Below are 24,659 nucleotides of genomic sequence, written 5' to 3'. Positions count from 1 at the left end.
TTGCTAAGGTTACCCGTGACTTCCCATTAAATAAATTCAGTAGACACTGTAGTTCTCATCATACTTGACCTCTCAGCAGTCTTCAACACAGGTGACCTCCAACTGTCTCAACACCTGAAACCTAATTTTTAACCTGCTCCAGCCATCCGCAAGCTGCTCTGCAGAAACCTAGGATTCCTCTCCTCCCCCCACAGACAATCACCAAGTCTTACTTAATTTATTGTGTCTCTCATTCATCTACCTCCCTAAGGAAAGCACCCCCCAACCCAGTTTCGGGCTAGGATCTACCTAATACACTTTAGTATCCTGTAATTGTCTTTCTCCCCTTTATAACATTTTTACACTTATATTCACTTGCTTATGTTAATTTTTTGTTTTTTAATCCCTTCAAATGAAATTTTATTTGTTTAGAAAAGACATTTCAGGCAGGGGCCAAGACAGTCTTATTTGTTGTTACATCCCCACTGGCTGGCAGTGTGTCTGTCTGGCACAGAGGCATCATCGCATATTTGCTGAAATGAACACAAATTTATGTAGGAAAATCCCTAACAAACTGATGGGTAGTGAGTTCTGGTAGTCAGGCCATGCAAGGGAGCTGAGGAACTGGCAGTAGGATTGAGAGAACTAGGGGGTGGGCGGTGTGGAGGTTGCAGGCCTCACTGTTAAGTGTGGGATGTAAGAGAAGGGGTGTCAAGAACGCAGCAGATTTCTGGCGTTGACACCTGAGGGAATCATGATACCTACCATTCCTGGAGAAGACCAGGTATGAAAGGAAGAACAAGGACTTTAGTTTCAGACCTGTTGGCTTTGAAGAACTTCTGTGGGACCCCGAGGTGGAGAGAACCAGTAGGCAGTCACAAGAATGGAAATGGAATTCAGGAGAGAGAAGCTTCACTGCGTCACTGTAAAGCCAGTGAAACAATATTGGTCATTCAAGTGTAAGCTGACAAAAGTTTGGTCACTCAGACTTTTTATCATTGCTACGGAATTGGTAGATACTGGGTGTGGATGTTACAAGTGTGTATTGTATGTCCTATAGAAGTGGAATTTTTAAATTATCATTCAACATCCTGTGAGTGCTAATTAATAATAGCTGTGAAAACCAACATATCTCATTTTCACTGTTACTTTGTTAGTGCTAATTTATAGCTTTTTCATATTAAAGATGAAATAAAGACACTGGGGTTTGTAGATCTTTATTAGACTGTAAACTCCATGAGGACTTGCTGCCATGTGATTCACTTTTTTCCTTCTATTTCTCTAGGGCTTATTCCCTGGTGGATTCCAGTCAAGTGTCTACCTTTCTGATTTCCATTCTGCTGATAGTCTACGGTAGTTTCAGGTAAGGTGCGCTCAGCGTGGGACTAGCATTGGTGGGAGGTGTTCGCCCAAGTGTCAGTGCCAGAACATACTGCTGTGTGAAGGGAAACCTGAGTTTGACAGGAAGTAGTTAAAATGGGATAATTCTGATACTTATTCTTTAAAGAGGCTGCTGTTAAAATACTCTTGGTTTTGGTTGTATGACTTTGGCAATTTTTATTTATTTATTTTGAGAGAAGGGAAGGAAGGGAGGAGAGAGGGAGGGAGGGAGGGAGGGAGGGAGAGAGGGAGAGAGAGAGAGAAACATCGATGTGTGAGAAATACATAGATCGGTTGCCTCCTGATGCCCCCAACTGGGGACCTGGCCTGCAACCCAGGTGTGTGTCTTGCCTGGGAATTGATCCTGTGCTCAGTCCACTGAACCACACCAGCCAGGGTGACTTTGGCATTTTAATGGAAACATACATTGCTTAAATTCTGGTTCTGAAATAATGACTCTCATAAGCACACTCATCGGGAAGGTTAAGGGGAGACGCCTTGACAGTGACTCTGCAGTCTCAAAGGGAACAACACAGCATTTTTCGTGATGCGGAGGCATTGACATAGGTTGAGCCATATGAAGTTGCTCGGGTTTTTGACGTATAGAAATAGTTTTTGGTTCAACTTACTGTTACTAGAATTATGGACATTAGCATTTACCAAGTATTTTCCTCTGTTGACCTTGGGAATGCTGAAACTGGATCCTCTTGAGGTCCTTGCCCCAGCAGGCGGCCACAGGAATAGGGAGCTGGGCACTTCCCCCCCTTTTTCACTATCCTTTCTTGAAAGAAACTTTAGTGATTGTATAACTCAAATAGTTTTGTGGCTGATGCATTTAAAAATGAAGGCCACATGAGAAATTTTAAATTGAGAACTTGAAAGGGAGTGATGGTGATAAATGAAATGGCATAAGGATGTTGAACTGTCCAGTATTATATCTGGATCATAATGGGTACTTAGCAGAATCACAGGCTTCATCTCACCACTGATTAGAACAAGTGCAGTACTGTTGGTAATTCCAGCATCAACTGATAAAAGTTTTAATTGTTGAGTCTTGTATTGATAGCCCTAGATTCATAATAACTCTTAGGAAGTAATAATCAAGCCAGAGCCACTTAGAACCTTATCACATAATCTTGATATTTTGTATTGCTATCTTTTGGACAAGTTTCTAATCTTTTTCTCTTTGCATATATACTATGGCAGCATTTCAAAAGACTTGGTAATTTTATTTTTTATTTTTTCAATCCTTTCCTGGTGATATGTTTATTGATTTGAGGGAGGGAAGGAGAGGGAGAGAGGGAGGGAGAGGGAAACTGATCAGTTGCCTCCTGTGTGCACCCTGACTGGGGATCAAACTAGCAACCTAGGTGTGTGTCCTGACCAGGAATGGAACCCACAACCTTTTGGTGTATGGGATGATGCTCCAACCACCTGAGCCACACCCAATCAGGGCAGAATTTGGTAATTGTAAAAAATCTTTAGACTCACAACCCTAATTCTACAGTAAATCCTCATGTTATGTCATCAGCGGGCTCTGCAACTTTAAGTGAAATGCCTTAATGAAGTATAACAAAGCCGGTTTTATTGTAGGGTAAATTCATGTAAACAAGAGTTAAGTTCCTGCAGCATCTCACCCACATTAAAACTAAATGACATTATTTGTACTTTCATCAGTACATGTGACCTTTTGTGTGGCATATACTTACATGCTGCATACATTTTCACAATTTAAATCATTTATATTCTGATTATTTTCACCTGACATTTTCCACAATCATTGACATACTAATTTTTTTTGTAATTTGATATTTCTTTGCATTAATATCTTATTCCACTCTTGTTGGACATGTGGGTTGTCAAGGTGACCATCTTTTTACATGTTCTTTTGCATTTGGTTGAATTATATAAGTTAAATATCCAAAACTTGAAAGACTTCAGAGAGTATAAACTGGCTGTTACTGGATGTTGTTGTACTGTTTTATAGGTCGATTATACCAATCTAGGATGATGCAGGTTTTAAACAAAATTTTATGCTATAAGTATACCAAAGAATTACATTAACGGAAAAAATTTCTCTGATGAACTTCCTTATTTTACAGATGAGGAAACTGAAGTTAAACAAGCTGTGGTAACTTGGTAAAGATTGCACAGCTCATTGGTAATGAGGTCTGAATTGGAACCCAGGGGTTAGGGCCTTGGTCCAGCACCTCACGTCTTCCATACTCCAGTGGTGTGTTTTCTGCAAAAAAGGAAGTCACGATGCCTTTAATTATACATTGAAGTCGCCCTTGTTGAATACGTTTGTGTTTCCTCCTCTTCTGTTTTCTGAAAAAGATTATATTAAAATTGTGGTATTTTGTCTTTAAATATGCATATATGAAGAACTCACCAGTGAAGCCATCTAAAGTCTGGGAAGATTTTTTTTTTTAATGTTTAATTTATTTTTAGAGAGAGAGGAGGGAGAGAGGGAAACACCCGTCAGTTGCCACTTACATGTCCGCATCTGGGGATCTGGCCTGCATCCCAGGCCTATGCCCAGGTAGGAATTGATCCAGCAAGCTTTCGGTCCCCAGGACGTTGCTCAGCCCACCGAGCCACAGCAGCCAGGGCTGGGGAGACTCTTTGTTGTTGTTGTTGTTGTTGTTGTTGTTGTTCTGTTTTGTTTACTACTTAGTACAACTTGTAGTTTCATTGATTTTTTTCTTTTTTCTGTTTTGTATTTTTGAACTGCACTTGTCTTTATTTCCTTTCTTCTGCTTGCTTTGGGTTTAGTTTGTGCCTCATTTTCCAGTTCCTTAAGGTGGAAACTCAAGTTAATTGATTTGAAACTTGTCTTCTTTTTAAACATAGGCATTTAAAGCAGCAAGTTTTCCTCTTAAGTACTGCTTTACCTGCATTCCACAAATTTTATATTTTAATTTCATTCAATTCAAGATATTTTCTAAATTATCTAGTGGTTTTTTTCTTTTGACACGCAGGTTTTTTATAATTGTGTTGCTTGCTTTCTTAATATTTGAAGGTATTTCAAAATTCTTTCTGTTGTTGAATTTTGACAACCTAATTCAATTTCACTGTAGTCAGATGCATACCTTTTGTGATTTCAGCCCTTTTCAATTTGTTGAGTTGTGTTTTCCGGCCTAGCATACAGTCCATCCTGGAGAATGTTCATGTGCAGTTGGAGAAATCAGCCTTCAACAGAGTTGAGAGCAGGGGGTGACATAATCTGGTTTGTGTTTTAGAAAGAGCATTCTGTGTTCTAATGGGAAATGGATTGTTGGGTCAGAGGGCAAGGTGCAGTAGGGAAACCTGGGAGAGACTGTTGCCCTAGTACGGGCAAGAAATGACGATGGCTTTAACTGGGCCAGCAGTGGTGGAATGAGGTATCAGTAGACTTAGGACGAGATTGCTGATGGAACGGATATAGTATGTATGAGCGAGACAAGTCAAGGATGACTCTCAAGGTTTGTGGCCTAAACTAGATCCAAAAGTGGTGCCATTTTTGAGCTAGAAAGCTCCGTAAGAGAAGTAGGCCATAAAATATCAGATAAAAGATTTGTGAAGTGGTCTGCTTATTCCCCACTGGGCCTTCACGTTTCAAGTACAGAGGGGAAAACTGTATCAAGTAAAACCAGGTTCTAAAAACCAAACAGATCCTCGATTTAGGAGCCTTATGTTTGCCACCCCTTGGCTGTGCTTTCCTAGACATCCTGTATTACTCAGAGCTGACACCTGTCTCTCCTTGATCTTCCCCACTGCACAGAGAAGCACAGCATCATTACTCATCTTCAGTAAGTCCCCAGAGAGTTTGACAGACCTACAGGAAGGCATTGAACGAGGGAGCGAACAGTAACTGGAAGGAAAAGTGAAAGACTTGAAAGGGGGCTTTTTCAGTGAGACCCAGGAATTATAATTTGAGGCTGGTCTAAAATTTCTCAGGCAGCTTATTATTGGCAAGACACTTGAGTTGGAGGGGAGGGAAGATGGAGTGATAGAAACTGGATTTACCACCCCAGCTGGAACAGCGATTTGCAGGACACTGTTAATCAGACAGAAAAGGACAGTGACCCTGAGAAATGGCAAACAGTTCAAGCTGTCTTAAGATGGTCCCCAGTCCCTCTGCCCCAAGTCCACCCTCTTTCTTTCCATTCCTTCCTTTCCTGTTCTTACCCAAGAACACTTGTAATTGCTTTTTGAGAGAGAGGTGGGGAAAGAGACAAACATCGATTCGAGAGAGAAGCATCGATTGGTTGCTTCTGTGCTTGGACCAGGGATCGAACCGGCTGCCTAGGCATGTGCCCTGACTGGAAATCAGATCTGCAGCCTTTCCATTACGGGATGACACTCCAGCCAACTGAGCCACACTGACCAGGGCCCCAAGGCCACTTTATAGTAACAGAAAATAGAAGAGTGGTTAACAAAGGCTGGTATGCAGGATTAAAGGGGACGGTACGCACTTTCAGTTATGAGAGCAATAAGTTCTGGAGACCTGATGTACAGCATAGTGACTATAGTTGTTAATAATGTCTCGTATACTTGATATTTGCTAAGGCAACTACGGGAGGTAGTGGATATGTAAATTAGTTTGATTGTGGTGATCATTTTACAGTGTATACATGTATGAAAACATCATGTTGTATACCTTAAATATAGAGACTCTTTTTGACTTATGATGGGGTTACATCCTGATAACCCCATTGTAAGTTGAAAACATTGTAAGTCACAAATGAATGCACCTAGCTACCAAATCCCGTAGCTTACCTAGCCTGCCTGAAATGTGCTCAGAACACTTAGTCTGCAGTGAGGCAGACTAATCTAATACAGAGCCTGTTTTATAACAGGCATTGAATATCTCACGTAATTTATTGAGTATTGTACTGAAAGTGAAAACAGGATGTTTGTATGGGTATGTGCCATTAATAGACACAGTTGAAAATGTGGGCCTGAAGAGTGGTTGAAGCCTTGAACTTCATTGCTGGTTGATGGGGATGTGACAGCAACAGGCCCAGCAATATCTGTCTTCTGATGAGGCTGGAGAGCAGCTGGTTTTTATTGAATGTTTCACTTTTGCACCATTGTAAAGTCGGAAAATTGTAAGTTGAACTGCCATAAAATTGGAAACCATCTCTGTACAGGGTTTTGTTTTGTTTTGTTTTGGTCAAAAATAAACTTAAATATTAAAGATTGTTTTTGGGTTGTGGTACAGGGAGAAGGATTGCCTAAGTCAAGGAGACAGAGCTGAGGGTCTGGAGAGACTGAGGCAGCTAGAATCCAGTAGAATACGAAAGAGGCCTGCCTGCGGGCCCTTGGGTGTTGGTCAGTGTGGGTCAGTGCGTGCATGTGAGGGAATGACTGAGGACTGAGGGAAGAATAAGGTGAGTATTGAAGGGGAAGTACCTGTTCCCAGCAGCCAGCATGGAAAAGGCTTATAATTCATGTGGCATTGGGGAAGGTGTTCAGAAAGGTCCTGCTTCAGTGGTAGAGAATAATTACCTGAGACTGAACACTGTTTCAGACCTGCCTAATAAATCATAGAAGCAAAGCTTGAACAAATTAAACTATTTCCAAATAACTTACAGCATCCCAGAACAAAGCTCAGGAAGATTTATAGCATTATAAAAATATCCCCCCGGCTGGTATGGCTCAGTGGATTGAGTGCCAGCCTGTGAACTTAAAGGTTACAGGTTCAGTCCCCAGTCAGGGCACATACCTGGGTTGCAGACCAGGTCCCCAATGGGGACCACATGAGAGTCAACCACACGTTGATGTTTCTCTCCCTCTCTTTCTCCCTCCCTCCCTCTCTCTCTAGAAATAAATAAATTTTTTTAAAAATCAAGCAGCCAGTGGCAATATTAAAATATTTTCCTAAACTTATTTTTTATTGATTTTAGAAAGAGGAAGGGGGCAGGAGAGGGGGAGGCAGAGGGGGAGGCAGAGGGAGAGAAAGAAACATGGATTTGTCGTTGCACTTACTTGTGCATTCATTCATTCATTCATTGATTCCTCTGTGTGCCCTGACTCGGCTGAGCCCACAACCTTGGCGTGTCAGGACAACACTCCAAACAACTGAGCTACCAGGCCAAGACACATAAAAATATTGAGACAGAGTAAAACTCAAAATGTCTGGCAAACAAAGAGGAAGGAAAATGTAACCAGTGATGAGCATAATCAATTAAAACCAACCCAGAGTTGACACAGTTGTTAGAATCAGCAGAGAAGTACATCAAAACAGATAGTGTAATTGTATTACACGTGTACAGAAAAGGAGGTAGATATTTTAAAATACCATATCCAGATCAGACTTCTGGAGATGAAAATAATATCTGAGATTAAAAAAATACACAGGATGGAATTATCAAGTAGACATTGCAGAAGAAAAGATTCATGAAGTTGAAGGCATAACAGTAGAAACTATATGAAGTGAAATAAAGACAAAAAACGGTAATGAAAAGAGTATTCTTGAGCTATCAGACATCACACAGCAACCTCCAGTGGCCTAATGTGTGGGTAACTGGAGTCACTGAAAGGAGAAAAAAGGGAGGGACAGGAAAATCCTTGAAGAAAGAAGGGCCAAAATTTTTTCATGCTTGAAAGGGAAACTATAAACCACAGACCTAAGAAGCGCTATAACCTCCAGGCACAAGAAACATGAAGAAAACTATACCAAGGCACTTCATAAGCGGATTACTCAAAACCAGTGATAAAATTGAAAATCTGAAAAGCAGCCAGGGAAAGAAGAGGCAGGGGCCAGGTGTATTCTGTGCACAGGGACAAAGATAAGGATGGACATCAGATTTCTCGTTGACCACAGTACAAGTGACAAGACAATGGAACAGCAGCTTTACGGCACAGAAAGAAAACTGTCAACATGGAGTTCCATAGCCAAAACACCTTCCAAACATGACCACAAGGTAGAGATGTACTCAGACACACAAGACCTGGCAGAATTCATCACCAGCTGACTTGCACTGTGAGAAATGTTAAAGCACATGCGTACTTCAAGCAGATTAAAAATGGTGTCAGTTGGAAGTCTGGAGCTGCACAAAGGAATGAAGATCAAGAAATGGTATTACACTGATAAACATAAGATTTTTTTCTTATTTAACACTGTTTAAAATAATTGTATAAACAAAAATAAAATCATGGAGTTTACAGTGTAACAGGTAAAATGCATGGCAATAGTAGTACAGAGGTTAAGAGGGAAAAATAAATGTAACTACTATAAAGTTTTCAACTGTACATGAAGTAGTATACTGTAACTTGGAGGTAGACTGTGTGGGTTAAAAATGTACGCTGTAAACTCTGTAACAAACAACCATTTGAAATTAAGAGTTATAACTAACAAGACAACAAAGAAGATAACAGATTCATAAATTCTGTGTCAGTATCAAAAAAGGCAGATAAATGGGAACCCCCCAAAATACATGACAAATACAAAACAAATAGCAACACGATAGCATCAAACCTAATCGTAGCAGTAATCTCATAAATGAAATGGGTTTAAATATCCCCCAATTAAAAGGTGATTTTTCAGATTGAAATAAAAAGCAAGATTCAGCCCTGATTGGGTGTCAGTCAGTTGGACGGTTGTCCCATACACCAAAAGGTTGCTGGTTCTGTCCCCAGTCAGGGTGTGTGTGAGAGGCAACTGGTTGATATTTCTCTCTTTCCACCCCTCTTTCCCCCCCAAAAGCAATAAATATATCCCCAGGTGAGGATTTTTTTAAAGCAAGATCCAATTACATATTATAGATATAAAGCCAGAAAAAAAGACGTAAAGTGAAAGATTGGGGAAAGATGATCTTTTCACGTGTACTCGTGAAAAGAAAGCTGGAGTGGCTGTATTAATATCAGACAAAGCAACTTCCAGAGCAAGAAATACTACTACAAAGAAGGTTGTTTCATAATGATAACAGGGGTCAGTTAAGGAACAAAATACAATAATCCCAAATGTTTATGCATCTATTAAAAGATCTTGAAAATGCTTGAAACAAAAGCTGACAGAACTTCAAAGAGAAATAAATCCACAAATGTAGCTGAAGATTTCAGTGCCCCCCCTCAATAAAAATGGAAATCAGCAATGATATAATGGCTTGAACAAATCCAAGGTCACAAAGATTTACCTTTGTTTTCATGTTAAGAGTTTTATAGTTTTAGCTCTCAAATTATTTAAATTCAAATTAGTTAAAATTAAATAACGTAGAATTCAGTGCCTCGGTTGTATTCCCCCTTTTTTGAGCGTTCATGTGGCTGATGTCCACCACATTGGTCACTGCAGAGACAGCGCGTTTCCATCATCCAGGAAGGTCTTTTCGCCATACGGACTCCCACAAACCCCTCCTTTAAAGGAATGTAGGAACTGCACTAAGGACTTGAACAGGTAGTTCACAAAGAAAAAAATAAATGAATTCCTTCCCATCTTGCAAGATGACGTGTGAAAAAACCGAGAAGCCGGATACTAAGGAGAAACAACCTGAAGCCAGGAAGGCTGATGCTGGTGGCAAGGTTAAGAAGGGTCACTTCGAGGCCAAGATGCCTGAGAAGGGGAAGCCGCACCGCAGCCAAAACCCTGTCCTCCTCAGAGGAACTGGCAGGTATTCCCCTTCAACTATGTATTCCCGAAAGGCCATGCACAAGAGGAAGTATTCCATAGCTAAATCCAGGATTGAAAAGAAAAAGGAAAACGTTCTTGCTAGTGTTACAAAACCACATGGTGGTACTTGAGTGGTTAAACTTTGCAAAATGCCTAGATACCATCCTACTAAAGATGTTCCTCAAAAGCTGTCGAGCTGTGGCAAGAAGCCCTTCAGTCAGCATGTGGAGAACTGCGGGCCAGCCTCACTCCCGGGACCATTCTGATCGTCCTCACCGGTTTTCCCGGAGGGGCTGATTAGTGCCTTGCTGCTTGCGACTGGACCTCTGTCCCTTCATCGAGTTCCTCCGTGTAGAACACATCAGCAATTTGTCATTGCAGCCTCCACCGAAATTGGTGTCAGCGGTGTGAAAATCCCCAAGCATCTCACTGATGCTTGCTTCAGCAGCAGCAGCTGCGCAAGCCCAGACGCCAGGAGGGGGAGATCCTCCGCACCAGGGAAGAGAAACACGAGGTTACAGAGCACTGCAAAGGTGGTCGGAAGGCTGTGGAATCGCCAGTTCTGCCAGAAGTCAAAGCTGTTCCTCAGCCCCAGGGCCACTTCCACTCCATTTGCTCTCACAGATGGGCTTTGTCTTGACAAACTGGTGTTCTACATTTCTTACAAAGAACCTAATTAACTGATTTGTTATGTAAATAAGTGGGCAAGTTCATGTTCATAAAATTGTTCAGAGTTGAAGAATTCTGAAATGAAACAGCATTTATAATCCCCCAGCTTGACAATAACGACTTCCTTCAGGTCTTAACTGAGAAGTCACACCCAGTGAGGCCTTCCCTGCCCACCCTATTTAAAATTTCACACCTAATTTCTTCATTTCCTGCCCTTTTCCCTTAGTTCTTTCTATTAATAAACTATATATTTAACTCACTTTTTCTTGTTTATTGTCAGTCTCCCTCTTTTTCAACATCAGGCCTGTTGAAAAATTAATTCACTCTTCATTGCGTCCCCTGGACCTGGAACAGTCTAGGTAGAGTAGAAATGCAGATGGACATTTGTTGTTGAAGGAAGGCCGGCAGGGTGCAGAGGAACAGGTACTGTCACACACTGCTGTCCGAGAGAATTGGCCCAGCCCTTCTGGAAGCAGTTGTGCAGTATGTAACAGTCTCAAATCGTGCTTGCCCTTTGACCCAGCATTTCTCCTTCTAGGTATTTATAACATAAGGAAGTAATTAAGGATGTGCTGGAAGATTCAGCCACAGTGGAATGCTTTTAAAACTCTTGAACTCTGACATATTGGAAGGAATGTAGATTGTTTTTGAAATGTGGCAAGACCTATTTTGCAGAGTTGTTCAAAAATGATCTTCGTTTCTTTCCTGATACCTTAGCATTTTAAAATAGTTTTGTTACTGACTTTTCTAACTAACTTTTCTTAAACAAAACTAAAACTTAACCTATACAATTTTTTCCACAGGTCCCTTAATATGGACTTCGAAAATCAAGATAAAGAGAAAGACAGTAGCAATTCTTCTGGGTCTTTCAATGGCAACAGCAGCAATAATAGTAAGTCACTTTATCACTTTATGTCTATTAACTTTCATACATGTAATTGTTATAATTTGACTCTTTCTATAACCCCAGTTAATTCGCTGGGTTCAAAATTTACGTGCTGTAACAGAATCTAATCTGTCTGGTATAATTTGTTAAATTCTTTGTTTTTAATCTGTACTACTGATTCCTTGAACTGCTGATTCCTTGTGTAATGCTTTTAACTCATGCCTTAAAAGCTTGCTACTGAGGGTTCTTTATCTTCTTAAAGATAAGCAAGATAGGTTAGTATCTGCTTGTTTATGACTTCATTTAAATACTTTGTTGAGGCTGATCATTTTATATGTGTTGATCATAAATTCATTCATTGACTCTTAAAGATAACTGCTTGAAGTACTTTCAAAACTAAGCACAGTATCTCTTCTGATATTTAGAATTTACAAGAATACGTTTAAAAAAACAAAAGTGTACTATATGGCAAACATTCAGCAGCATTATTCATAATAGCCAAAAAGTAGAAGCAACTCAAAGATGCATAAGCTAGTGAACCAATAAACAAATACAGTCTATCTGTGTATGGAATGCTACTCAGCATTAAAAAGAATGAAGTACATGCCATGGATGAACCTCAAAATATTGTGTTAAGTAAAAGAAGGCAGACAGGGAAGAATACATGTTGTAGGAATCCATTTATAGAAAATGTCCAAAAAGGCGAATACATAGAGAAAGAGAGGAGATTAGTGGTTGCCTGGGCCCAGGGGTGGGAAGAAGAATTAACTATAAACTGGCATGAGGGGATCTTTTTGAGGTGATGGCTTCACACTTGGTAAATTTGCCACCAAAAAACTATTGAGCTATCCACTTAAAATGGGTGAATTTTATAAATTGTACCTCAATATAGTTATAAAAAGCTGGTAATGCTTATTATAAAAAGAGAATTAAATTAGAAACAAGGAGAATTGCTTTGAATTAAATTGATATTGGATACTTACCATGCACTTGGCAATCTAGTAGGTATATTGAAAGATGGAAAAGTGTAAGAGCTAGTTCCCAAGCTGTCACATGGGCATTGTAACCAAAATACTTTCCAAGGTGTTCATAAATGCTAAGACAGACATAAAAAATATTCTCGTCCTGTTCCTACAGGAGATACTTTAGCATAGCCTCAGAATCCTTCTGAACAACATCTACTATCAGTAGGTCAGAGTCAGCACTAGAGAGGAAGTCATTTTGACATCACTTCCGTGTACAAAGAGGAAAGAAAAAGGCAAGTCGGGGGTGAGCAACAGAGGGTCGGGTTAGTAAGGGACTGTGTTTCCTAGAGAGGGTTGAGTTTGACTGGAGACAGTGGACTTGGGTTGGTGGAGAATTCGGCATTCCAGGTGGGAGGAACGTAGTAACACACACGGAAGGGAGAGCGAGCATGACTTTCAGAGTTAGCATCTCCACTGAACAGGGAGGAAGTACTAGGGATCTAATGTAGAATTAGATAGAATATCATGGAGGATCTTGGAGGTTAAATTGGTGATCACTTAATATCTGTTTCATTTTCTCTAGTTATTGTATTATCCCATCAATGAAATTGTACTTGCCCAGCTTTCACCCCGTTAAATGTGTTGTCTCCAGCAGTGTAAGTGGGCATGATAAATACAGTAAGTTGAATCAGTTAAATACAAGTTTTTTCTTATGACATAGGCCCTCGTATGAGGTAAAACACTGTACTAGTGGATTACCAGCACCAGGTAAAACCCAGTGTCAAGATCTGATTTTCAGGTTAAATTATTGCATAGCAGCTCACCATCTATCAACATTTTAAGCCAAATCACTTTATACTCTTTTTTTAAAAAAGATTTTATTTATTTATTTCTAGAGAGAAGGGAACAGAGGGAGAAAGAGAGAGAGAGAGAAACATCAATGTGTGAGAGAAACACATTGATCTGCTGTCTCTCGAACATCCCCAACCAGAGACCTGGTCTGCAACCCAGGCATGTGCCCTGACCAGGAATTGAACCTGTGACCTTTTGGTTTGTGGGATGAAGCCCAACCCACTGAGCCACACCAGTCAGGGCAAATCACTTTATATTTCTAGTCTTGAAACTCCTTTAAAAGTTCTGTGTTATATAGCATGTGCACAAATGATGTACTTAAACCAGATTATAAATCTGTTATATATATTGCATCACAAAAACTGAAGAGAAATAAAAATAAGTACAGTTTTTATCCTCAAATAAGTGGTTGAGTCAGTCAATGAAGTAGAAGGAAGTTACCTGGAACATCACTTTTTAAATTTCTCGTTCTTAATCAGTGTATAAAGAATAGTAGTTCTGGCTGGTGTGGATTGAGCCCTGGCCTGCGAATGGAAGGGTTACTAGTTTGGTTCCCAGTCAGGGCACATGCCTGGGTTTTGGGCCAGGTCCCCAGTTGGGGGCACGTGAGAGGCAACTGATTGATGTATCTTTCATACATCAGTGTTTCTCTCCCTCTCTTCCTCCCTTTTCCTCTCACTAAAAATAAATAATTTTTAAAAGAGTAATGTGTGATTATTTAAATGGTTATTTTCTAAAATCTCCCTCCCATGCTTGCTGAATTATCCTCAACAAATCTATTTCTTCAGTGTCTAATCTGGGCCACGGATACCAAAAAGATAAGCACAGATTAGACTAGAATGCAGTTCACTCCCATAGAATCAGGATCAACATAACAAAAGGAAAGGCCTTTGCAGAGAAGGTCAGTATAGTACTTGATTAGGGAGCAAGGCACCATTCCAGATTGAAGGGATGGCATGGAGAAGGGGATGCATTTATCAAAAATCAAAGAAACAATAGCCTGAAAGATGAACAGAGAAATACAAGAGATTGTGTAGGTGGCTAAAGAGATTGAAGTCCTCGACGATCACATTGTAGGAATAGGGGGAAAGTTCTAAGAAAAGGGAGGTATGAATTTAGTGTTAAGACTTTGGCGAGAATGTTTTGACCTGATTGAAGGAGAAAGTGAGTAGGAGAGAGAGATCTCTTAAAGGCTGCAGTTGCTTGCTCCCGAAATAAATAAGAATCAGGATGTGAAAATGAGTGAACTACAGCTGTGCACAGTGGCGCATTGTTGAGTGAAAGACACCAGACAGGAAAAAAAAAAAAAATTACATAATTTCATGGCCATAGTAAGTTAAAAAAACAGGCAAAATAAACACGTATTAGTACTTTATTAAAGTGCATGCTCAGATAGAAAACATAAAGTAAAGCGAAGAAGAAAGTGTAATAAAAGGCAGCTAACCCTGTGGAGCAGGGCGTGGACCGGTACTGGTCCGGGCCTGTCAGGAATGGGGCTGCGCAGCAGGAGGTGAGCTTGAGTGTAATGCGGTTGAATCATGGCCGAACCATCCACCCACCCCCACCCTGTCCATGGAAAGATTGTCTTCCATGCAAACCGGTCCCTGGTGCCAAAAAGGTTGGGGGGGACCACTGCTTTGGAGGAAAGAGAAAGGAAGTCGTGGCTAGGAGGGACACAACAGACATGCCTGAGGTTAGCAAGGTTCTATTTCTCTACCTGGGCGGTGTTGGCTATGTTACGATTCACTGTGCTCCGCGCTTCTCCGCACGGGTGCTGTGTTTCACAGTGGAAAGAGTTCGGACGGAGAGGGGTCCCTCAGAGGCCTCTTTGGTTTTCTCTGATCTTGCTCTGACTTCTGTTTCATCACCACATCTGACCCAAGAAGTCCACATACAGAGATTTTAACCCTGGCACATCAGTCCTTCATTTAATTTGTGTTAAGTGGTTTTGTTAAAGCTCCCCCACCCCTCATTACATAACATTTGGAAGTCCTTTACTGCAGTTCTCTTCATTAATAGAGATGCAGTATATACATCTTTCTCTCCCCACCTAGATTCTAAACTTTGTAAGATCTGGAAGTGACTTTTAAAAATTCCTCATGTTGCCAACTGTATAATAGGTGTTCAGTCAAAACCTTTGTTTAAAAGCAAGCTGCTCTCATGAGGGTACAAAATCAGTAACTTTCTTAACAATTATCAGCAACACTGGTGTATTGCCCAGTGTCTGTTTTATGGCCATACATATGATTAGCCCGTAGCCATGTTCAGTGAATGCTGAAAATAATGTCTCTGTGCATTATTTGTAATTCCGTCATGATGCCTTTTCCTTATGTTGATTCTGGCTTTAAAGATCATGCAGCTGCATTTAAGCTCTCCCAGTTATGGCTGCTCTGTTTGCTCTGTTTTTTTCTGAAGTCACTGGATTTTAGCTAACATTTCTAAGTAATAGTTCCTCCCCTTCAGGGCCATTTCCCCCAGACCCTTAGGGAGGGCAGTGTGGAAGTGGTGTGCCTTGGTTTAGGTAGCACATTGCGAGCAACTAAAGGAGCTTAACGGGCCTCGTGACATCGCCATCCGGTAAGCTCTCCCCGGCACTGTTCTACAAAACTAGCTGAACCGGTGTGCAGTACCCCTGCTTTACAACCTGTGCTTTCAAAAAAAAAAACAAGTCTGTGCATTCTATCTCGTGCTCTGGGAGGGTTCTTTGTATTCCATTCTGCACTTTGGTTGCAGAATGAATTTCTAACATTTAGATTTATTATAAACAAATACAGTAGTTAATCTGCAGACTATGATGCTTCACTTTACAGGAGAAGAGGGTGTATTTTAACATTTAAAGATTTTTTTAAAGATTTTATTTATTTATTTTTAGAGAGGGAAGGGAGGGAGAGAGAGAGAAACATCAATGTGTGGTTGCTGGGGGCCATGGCCTGCAACCCAGGCATGTGCCCTGACTGGGAATTGAACCTGCGACACTTTGGTTTGCAGCCTGCGTTCAATCCACTGAGCTACACCAGCCAGGGAACATTTAAAGATTTTTAAAAGCTTTGTTTCTTACCATATTATAAAAATCATTCATTTTAAAAATCGTTTTCTGTTGTGAAAAGCACCTGAAATTCTGTAGTTTCCTCTAGTTCTTCTTTGAACCGCTGTAGAACACTCAAAAACTAAATGAGCCCTGATCAGTGTAGCTCAGTTGGTTAGGTGTCGTACTGAAAAGAGAAGGGTCACCGGTTCAATTCCTGGTCAGGGCACATGCCTCAGTTGGGGTACATAAGGCATGTGTGAGAGGCAACCGATCGATGTTTTTCTCCCTCTCTTATCTCCCTCCCTCTCTCCTCTTCTAAAATAAGTAAAATCTTAAAAAAAAAAACAACTAAGAGAAATTGAGAGATTTCATAGTTTTGTCTCATAAATATCCATGACACTCTTTAAGGTACGAAAACCGCCCCCCCCCCCCCCCCCCCCCCCAAATTCATGGCCATGCTGAATGGGGATCTCTGTGATTCGGGACAGACCTTGTCTCGATCATTTGTCTGTCTTGACCTGGAGATCGTTGCTCCTGAATCGAATTGCTCCACTCCTGAGTGATTCAACTCATCTACCCAGCCAATGAGAAGCAACTTTTGTTTTGTAAAAATATTTAATATGTTATTTCACCAAAATTTCTAAATAGCTTACTTGGGAACAGGTAAGTTTAAATGCTGAAGAGCAAGTTTTAAATGTTGGTTCATGATTGCATAGCCTTTTGTGTCTGGTTGTGTTCATCTTGGTTGCATATTTTATTCATAGCCTTCATTTAGTGGAGAGGCTTTTACTAATATTTCTTTATAATAAAAATACACTTATTAAGGTAAATAATTGATAAGCTTCGGGGTCCAGCTCTGTAGTACATCATCTGTGTACTGCACTGCGTACTCATCACACAGCCGGGTCTCCTTCCGTCACCGTACCTGTGACCCATTCACCCTCTTCCTCCTCCCCCCACCCTTCTTCCCCGCCGGTAAGCACCATACTGGTGTCTGTGTCCAGGAGTGTGTCATTTCCGTTTGTTCACTTGTTGCTTTCTGCTTTATGTCCCACGTATGAGTAAAATCATTGGGTTCTCGTCCTTCTCTGACTTATTTCACGTAGCATACATAGTACTCAAGATCTGTCCATGTTGTCACAAATGGCAGTGTTTACTCCTTTCTTATGGCTGTATATTAGTGCCACATCTTCTTTACCCAGCCATCCCTCGGGGGACATTTCAGTTGTCTCCGTGTCCTGGCTGTTGTGCATAGTGATGCAGTCAACAGGGGTACATATATCTTTACAGTAAATGTTTTCAAAATTTTCAGGCAGTTAGCCAGAAGAGGAATTGCTGGGTACTACAGTAGCTCCAGTCTGAATATTTTGAGGGACCTCCATAAAGTTTTCCGTAGTGGCTGTAGCAGTTTACATTCCCACCAGTGGTGTATGAGGGTTCCTTTTTCTCCACATCCTCTCCAGTATTTATTATTTCTTGTCTTTTTTTTATTTTAAAGATTTTATTTATTTATTTTTAGACAGAGAGAAAAAGAGGGAGAAAGAGAGGGAGAGATACATCAATGTGTGGTTGCCTCTCATGCACCCCTGCTGGGGACCTGGCCCACAACCCAGGCATGTGCCCTGACTGGGAATCGAACCGGCGACCCTTTGGTTCACCGGCTGGCACTTAGTCCACTGAGCCACACCAGCCAGGGCTATTTCTTGTCTTATTGATAACAGGCATTCTAACAAGTGTGCAGTGGTAGGCATCTCATTGCGGTTTTGATTTGCAATTCCCTTCTAGCTAGTGAAGTTAAGCATCTTCTTGTGTATCTGTTGGCCATCTTTGTCCTCCTTGTAAAAAATGTTCAGGTTGTCTGCCATGTTTTAATCAGAGTTAAGTTGTTTACTTTTTTGTTAATGAATTGTGTGAGTTCTTCGTATAATTTGGATATTTGCCCCTTATCATAGGTATTATTTACAAATATCTTCTCCCATTCGGTTGTTTGCCTTTCTGTTGATGGCTTCTTTTGCTGTGCTTAAACCTTTCAGCTTGATGTAGTCCCACTCATTCATTTTCCCTTTTATTTCCCTTACCTTTGGGGTCAGGTTCACAGAACCTGAGGCCAACATCCATAAGTTTAGTGCCTATGTTTTCTTCTTTGTATTTTATTGTTTGGGGTCTTATATTCAAGTATTTAATTAATTTTTAGTTAATTTTTGTGTTACTGTCAGCAGTCTAGTTTCTCTGTGTTGCTTGTTAACTTTCCAGTTTTCCCAACACCATTGATTAAAGAAGCTGTTCATTCTCCATTGTATATTTTTGGCACCTTTGTCACATTTGTTGCCCATATACATGTGAGTTTATTTCTGGGCTCTGCATTCTGTTTCATTGGTCTATGTGTCAAAAGGCCCCAAACAGCCAAAGCAATCCTGAGCGGGGAAGAAAAACCCCAGAGGTATCACACATACTTCCTGTCTTCAGATGATTCTACAAAGCTACAATAATCAAAACAGTATGGTATTGGGGGAAAATAGACACACACAGAGCTAATGAAAATTTCTTCTTTAGTTCCTCTCATGCACATAATGATATCTCAGCAGGGTTCATTGGAAGCAGGTCACGTACAAGATAAAATTAGTGATCTGTTCATTCAGTGGTTATGTTTACCTTTTCCACCAAATATTCTATTAATGTTTCTCAGCATTGAATGCAAAATAAAAATTGTATGGAGAGCTTTTAGCTGGGCCTGTTAATCCCCAGAGATTTTATTTTAATTAATGTGGGGTTGGGCCTGGGCATTGTAATTTTTTAAGCTCCCCGGGGTGATTCTGATGAGCAGTCGAGAATGGAGAGCCACCACGCTAAATCCTATTCATTCCTTAAGATGTTCCCACAGTTTTTCTGATTTGCTGTGTTCAAATGCTTTTGTTCTTCCCCTTCCCCCACCCCCAAAGTCAGTCCTCAGCTCTTCGCCACAGTGGGGAAGAGGGAACGTGAGTACAGTAAATCCCCAGATGGTGAGCAGCAATTTTAGTCCGTGGCTTTAAACTACCTCTTTTACCAGGCCTATACACAAGACCACAAATGCACTCGGATAGATGAATCTGAAGTTTTGCTAACTTTGAATGTTCTTGATTTTGTTTTTGGTTTTGGCCCCCCATTACCCAGATGGTTAGCACCTCAATTCAAGTATTCTTTGAGCAGCTACTATAATGAAGGCACCGAGAGCACGGAGTTCATAATCTCATTGGGAAAGAAAGATTTAGGGGGCCTCGTTAATCTGTATCTCACATTCTACTCCCCAGAACCGTCCAATTCTGATGAGTTCATGTATCTACAGTGTATGGCGTGGTGCTTGTTACGTAAGCAGTTATGTGCCTTTCTCTCTTTCAGGTATCCAAACGATTGACTCTACCCAGGCCCTGTTCCTTCCGATTGGAGCGTCTGTCTCTCTCCTAGTAATGTTCTTCTTCTTTGACTCAGTTCAAGTAGTTTTTACAATATGTACAGCAGGTAAATGAATTCCTCTGTTTTTAACATTAACCTAAAAGGAAACATGTTCACCTTTTTTTATCATCATTTAAAAATTAAGATTTGTACATCATGCCATCTGTCAAGTTTTTTTTGTTGTTGTTGTTTTGTTTTTGTTTTTGTTTTTTTTTTCCACAAGTCTGGCTTCTCCTCCCCACACCCTTGAACCACTGGCACACATGCCAGCGTAATCAGAGCCGGGGGCCAGGGGCTTGAGAGCTCAGGAGCTCTGTGACACCAACATAGGGTCACTTTGGCTGTAGGTCACCGGAAGTCCAGTTGGGCAGAGTGGTCATTGGAAACTCTACTGGTGTTTCCACCAATAGAAACATTGGTAGCTAACGGAGATGATTCCACTCTCAGCTCTCTGCTCAGTTCTGAAGCTAAGCAGTGACGGAAATGTATAATAGGTGGACAGACTGCTAGACGCCGTGGGAGACAACCCCTGGCCCGCTGTCAGTCTTTCCTTGTTGCCGTAGAAGAGAAGGAGGAAAACCACCTATGCTTCCTCCTACTTCAAATCAGTTTCTTTAAGAGGTGGTCTGGAGTGCTAAAGGAAGATGGTTTTCTTCTCTGGTTAATTAGAGCGTATCCACTTGTCGAGAAAAGTATTCTAGGAAATGATTTGTTCCATAAGTTATGTCATTTTTTTAATAATGTTAAACAGGAAGCCACAACAACAAAGTTTAACCATACATTTTCTCTCTGTAGTTCTTGCAACGATAGCTTTTGCTTTTCTTCTTCTCCCGATGTGCCAGTATTTAACAAGACCCTGTTCACCTCAGAACAAGTAAGGAGTTGGCAATTTCCTCTAAATTATAAACTTGTATGTTTTTCTTTCATGCTTGCTAGCATTATTAGGAGTCTGAACTTCCTGTTTTGACTGGAGCACAAAAAATGCCAGAAAACTGGGAAATTAGATGTTTGATTTTTAAAACTAGAAGGTAGTATTTCCTTTTGTACCTTTTCATAGCAGACGAAATATAAACCGATCTTAGGAAGTCAGAGTCATTGTATTTGCTTCCTACTTAGATTATTGAAAGATGAGAAGTTTCCTTTGAAAGCAAGGCTTTCGTTCCTTTAGTAGTGAGTTAATCGGGTATGAAAGTAGTGGTTGCCTCAGACATTGTTTGCCTTTCATCTTGGGTAACCCGGAACGTAAACAAATCGCTTAGGTTTAAGCCCAGTGCTCACACCTCACCTCCAAAAGCTGTCGCTCCGTGGAAACCAGTCTCTTGCCACCGGAGAGGCTGCATGCACTTAGGAGGCCAGGCCCTGGGGCAGCTGATTTTCCCAGGAATTAGTGATAAGCAAATGGATTTACATCTTCTAAGCATTTATTCTTCTTTGCTAAATGAATTATTAATTTTCCTCATCAGAAAAGGATTTCCCCTATACTTAGAATCTCTGAAGATTGATATTGCCACTTCAAACTTCTAAATACCTATGTGGATAATTTGGGATAAAAAGTACATTATCAAATGGGTTCAGAAATATAATTATCTGAGCTCTGTGTAGTTTACTGAGAAGAGGTTTGGGTGTTTTTCACGTCCCGGTACCTAGATGGTTGCCTGCTGCTCTAACCGGGCCCTGATGAACTCCGTCATGACGAGCCACAGGCGAGTTTGGTTGCCTGTTGGTCCAGTAAGTGTCACGTGTTTTCCAGGATCTCCTTTGGTTGCTGTGGGCGTTTCACTGCTGCGGAGCTGCTGTCGTTCTCTCTGTCCGTCATGCTCGTCCTCATCTGGGTTCTCACGGGCCACTGGCTCCTCATGGACGGTGAGTAACTGCTGTGGGAAAGGTCAGAATTCTAATGTCGTCTGTAAGGAGTTACATTTCTGTCCTCCCTCTCCTCTCTCTGCGTTAGTCGTGCTGCTTCTGATTACCATATTAGGCATCCATAGATGGTGTTATGTACCATTGAGTTTTTTTTATTATTTTCACTCACATTTTAAGATATTTTTTAATAAAAGCTTTTTTGAGATACAGTTCACATACCACATACAACTTACCTACTTAAAGTGCACACCTCAGAGGGCGTTCGCATGGTCACAGAGCTGCACAGCCATCGCCACGATCAGTTGTAGTGCGTTTCTACCCTCCCCACCCCCCGCCCTCTGAAACTCACACCCATTAACAGTCACTACCCCTTCCCCCCCCACCCAGGCCCAGTCGTCCTTTAATCTACTGTCTCTGAACTTGCCTCTTCTGGACAGTGTAAAACCAAGGATGTTCTGCTCACGGTCAGATTGGATAGAGTTTAACCAAAAGGATTTTAAACTTTTTTTCCTGCAAACCGGAATCAATAACATAGGATTAATAAAGAAATTTTAAACCCTAAGGAAAGCTAAAACCTTATCCTTCTGTTTCAAGAGATTCTTTTTCTCATTAAGTTACTTTAACCAGTGGAAGAATTTGACATTTATACGCATCAAGATAGTTATTGAAAAACTCTAAGAAGCTGCATGTTACTAGGGAACAAACTGTAGAATGCATCGCGAGCTCTGTAAAATTATATTTAACTTGTTTCTTTCTTTTAGTCTTAACCCGAGGACATGCTCATTGACCCCAGAAAGAGGGGAAGGTAGGGAGAGAGAGGGGGAGAAAACCATCAAAACATTGATGTGAGAGAGAAACATCTATTGGTTGCCTCCTATATACGCCCTGACCAAGGACCAAACCTGCAACCCAGGCGTGTGCCCTGACCGGGAATCTAACCTGCAGCCTTTTGGTTTGCGGGACGAAGTTCCACCCAAGCCACACCAGCCGAGGTGGTATATGTCATTTTAACCAAAGGTAACACATACAGGAAAAGCACTTAACATACGAGACATGATGTACTTGTTTTTAAATATATTTTTCAGTGAAGAACAGATACACCAGTGGCCACATGGAGAGGGGGGTGTGACTCTAAAGAAATGGCACTGGGATTTTATGGGGCGATCCAGCTTGTCCATATACTGGGGGGGGGGGGGGGGGGGGGGGGCGGCTCCACAGATCTGTCACAATTCATAGAACTGGACATTTACAGAACAACTCTTGATTTTACTATTTGACCATCTTAAAAATTTGAAACGTATTCATTTCGAATATGTCTTTTGTTTTTATACATTTGTTGTCATAGTTGTGGGGTTTTTTGGGGTTTTTTTTTTTTTTTGGAGTGCCTGCCATGTACAAAATATTCAAAGTCAAAAGCAGTTCCTTGTGGCTGCAGATCTGGGCGTCCTGTAGACGCGTACTGACCTTTAATGACTCGGAACGGGAGGCAGCGTCCAGATCACCAGTGTCTGGACCCTGCAGTGACTCACCTTTGCTGATCTGACAGCTTTGGTCTTATTGTAGCGTCATACATTGCCTTATAAAATTTACTGTGATGGTTCACTTTAATACTTGAGTATACACTGTGTAAATAAGTATGTTGAAGTACAGTATTTAAAATTTTTAAGTGGTTGTACTGCTAAATTTTCTACATCGAGTATCAATGCTTTCAGTACTTATGAATTAGTGTTTGATACCTCAGTGCTTCTGGAGATTGATAAAAACTTGAAACAAGACATTACATCTGAAGTCACACAAGTTGCTTGCCCAGCTTGTGGTAGAAGGGGAAGGCCTATTTTATATATACTCGCTATTGAGAGTGATAAAGTGGTAGGTGTGTGTGCTTGACTTCTCCTGAGATGAACTATTGGGTTTTGCAGCAGAATGATTTAACTAAAAATAGCACAGATATAAACTGGGCACACTTAATTTCACCTACGCAAATGTTGTGTGAAATGAGACATGGTGCTACGTATTTAACTAGAATAAATATAAAACAATAATCACCAGACCAGGACTGTTTCGTTTCCATGCTAGCGGACTCTGAGCCCACATGATGGCAGAAGATGCTTAAAGGACCTTGAAGTCTCTTAGTCCCTGGTGCTCCGAGGTTCCCTCTACCCTGCTGCTGACTGCGGTGGCTCTCCTTCCATGGAACTCTACTCGTGTCCAGACACACATCACTGTGTACAGGTTTTGCTAAGGGTTTTAAGTTTACTAACTGCTGGCCGAAAAAAGGGGATCCGGTATCTCTCAAAACAGCAAGCAGTCCGTTCTTGATACTCTTATCTCTACCCTCCCCAAGCATTGTGTAGAGAAAAAATACCCATTTACTAGTAGCGTGTCACTGAAAAAGAAAAGGTTGGCATGTGGAAGATGACATTCTTTTCGAGGTACACTGATTCACAACAGCTGTCAGAAACATATTTTAGCACAAGTCAGAATTTTCTCCATTGTACTTCTGCAGGTAGAGGGTGGGCATATGCTAATCAGACTCACTAGAGGAAAAGTGGGATGGGCAGCTCTCCGTAAGACACCCCGAAGGGTGCCTTCCGCCACAGCATTCTTTACGTGAACTGTTGAGTCGGTAGAAAATTGGCAGGGAAGGACAGACTGTTTTCCCAGGGACCGCCACCAGAAATACATTTCCATTGTGAAATTCACCTCATGATAAAGTTTTCTTGACTGTTCGATGAGGTTCCCATAAACCTTAACTGGTCCCTAACTAGGAGACTTTTACCTCATTTTCTGTCGTCGTTTCCCAGTGTTTATTTGTCCAAGAATAGCTTCCTCCTACCGGTTTGCACTGGCAAGCTGACCTAGTGAACAAGCAGAGCCCTCGCTCAGAGAAAGGAGCGAGCGAGCCTTTGAGCTTTCCTGCTGTTTGTTGGCGGGTGCTGGCTGGCGTGCGTTGGACTCGTTTTCTGCTGTTACAAAACGTGTGGCGTTCTGGCTGCGGTCTTGAATGTTCTG

General features: G+C 41.1%; 1 protein-coding gene and 1 pseudogene across 1 annotated transcript in view; both read left to right on the top strand.

Moving 5' to 3' along the window:
• The window catches only part of SPPL3 (signal peptide peptidase like 3), a 72,231-nt gene that overhangs the window by 33,078 nt on the left and 14,494 nt on the right, over nucleotides 1–24,659 (top strand). The window contains exons 2-6 of the mRNA XM_028528636.2: nucleotides 1,265–1,342; nucleotides 11,425–11,513; nucleotides 19,731–19,850; nucleotides 20,580–20,658; nucleotides 21,535–21,647. Coding sequence (XP_028384437.2) covers nucleotides 1,265–1,342; nucleotides 11,425–11,513; nucleotides 19,731–19,850; nucleotides 20,580–20,658; nucleotides 21,535–21,647 — 479 coding nt within the window. The remainder of the gene's footprint in view (nucleotides 1–1,264; nucleotides 1,343–11,424; nucleotides 11,514–19,730; nucleotides 19,851–20,579; nucleotides 20,659–21,534; nucleotides 21,648–24,659) is intronic.
• Nucleotides 9,032–11,415, top strand: LOC114509388 (annotated as a pseudogene).

This window comes from Phyllostomus discolor, chromosome 13 (genome assembly GCF_004126475.2).
Source record: "Phyllostomus discolor isolate MPI-MPIP mPhyDis1 chromosome 13, mPhyDis1.pri.v3, whole genome shotgun sequence".
Taxonomy (NCBI): domain Eukaryota; kingdom Metazoa; phylum Chordata; class Mammalia; order Chiroptera; family Phyllostomidae; genus Phyllostomus; species Phyllostomus discolor.
This window is presented reverse-complemented; position numbering and strand designations above follow the sequence as displayed.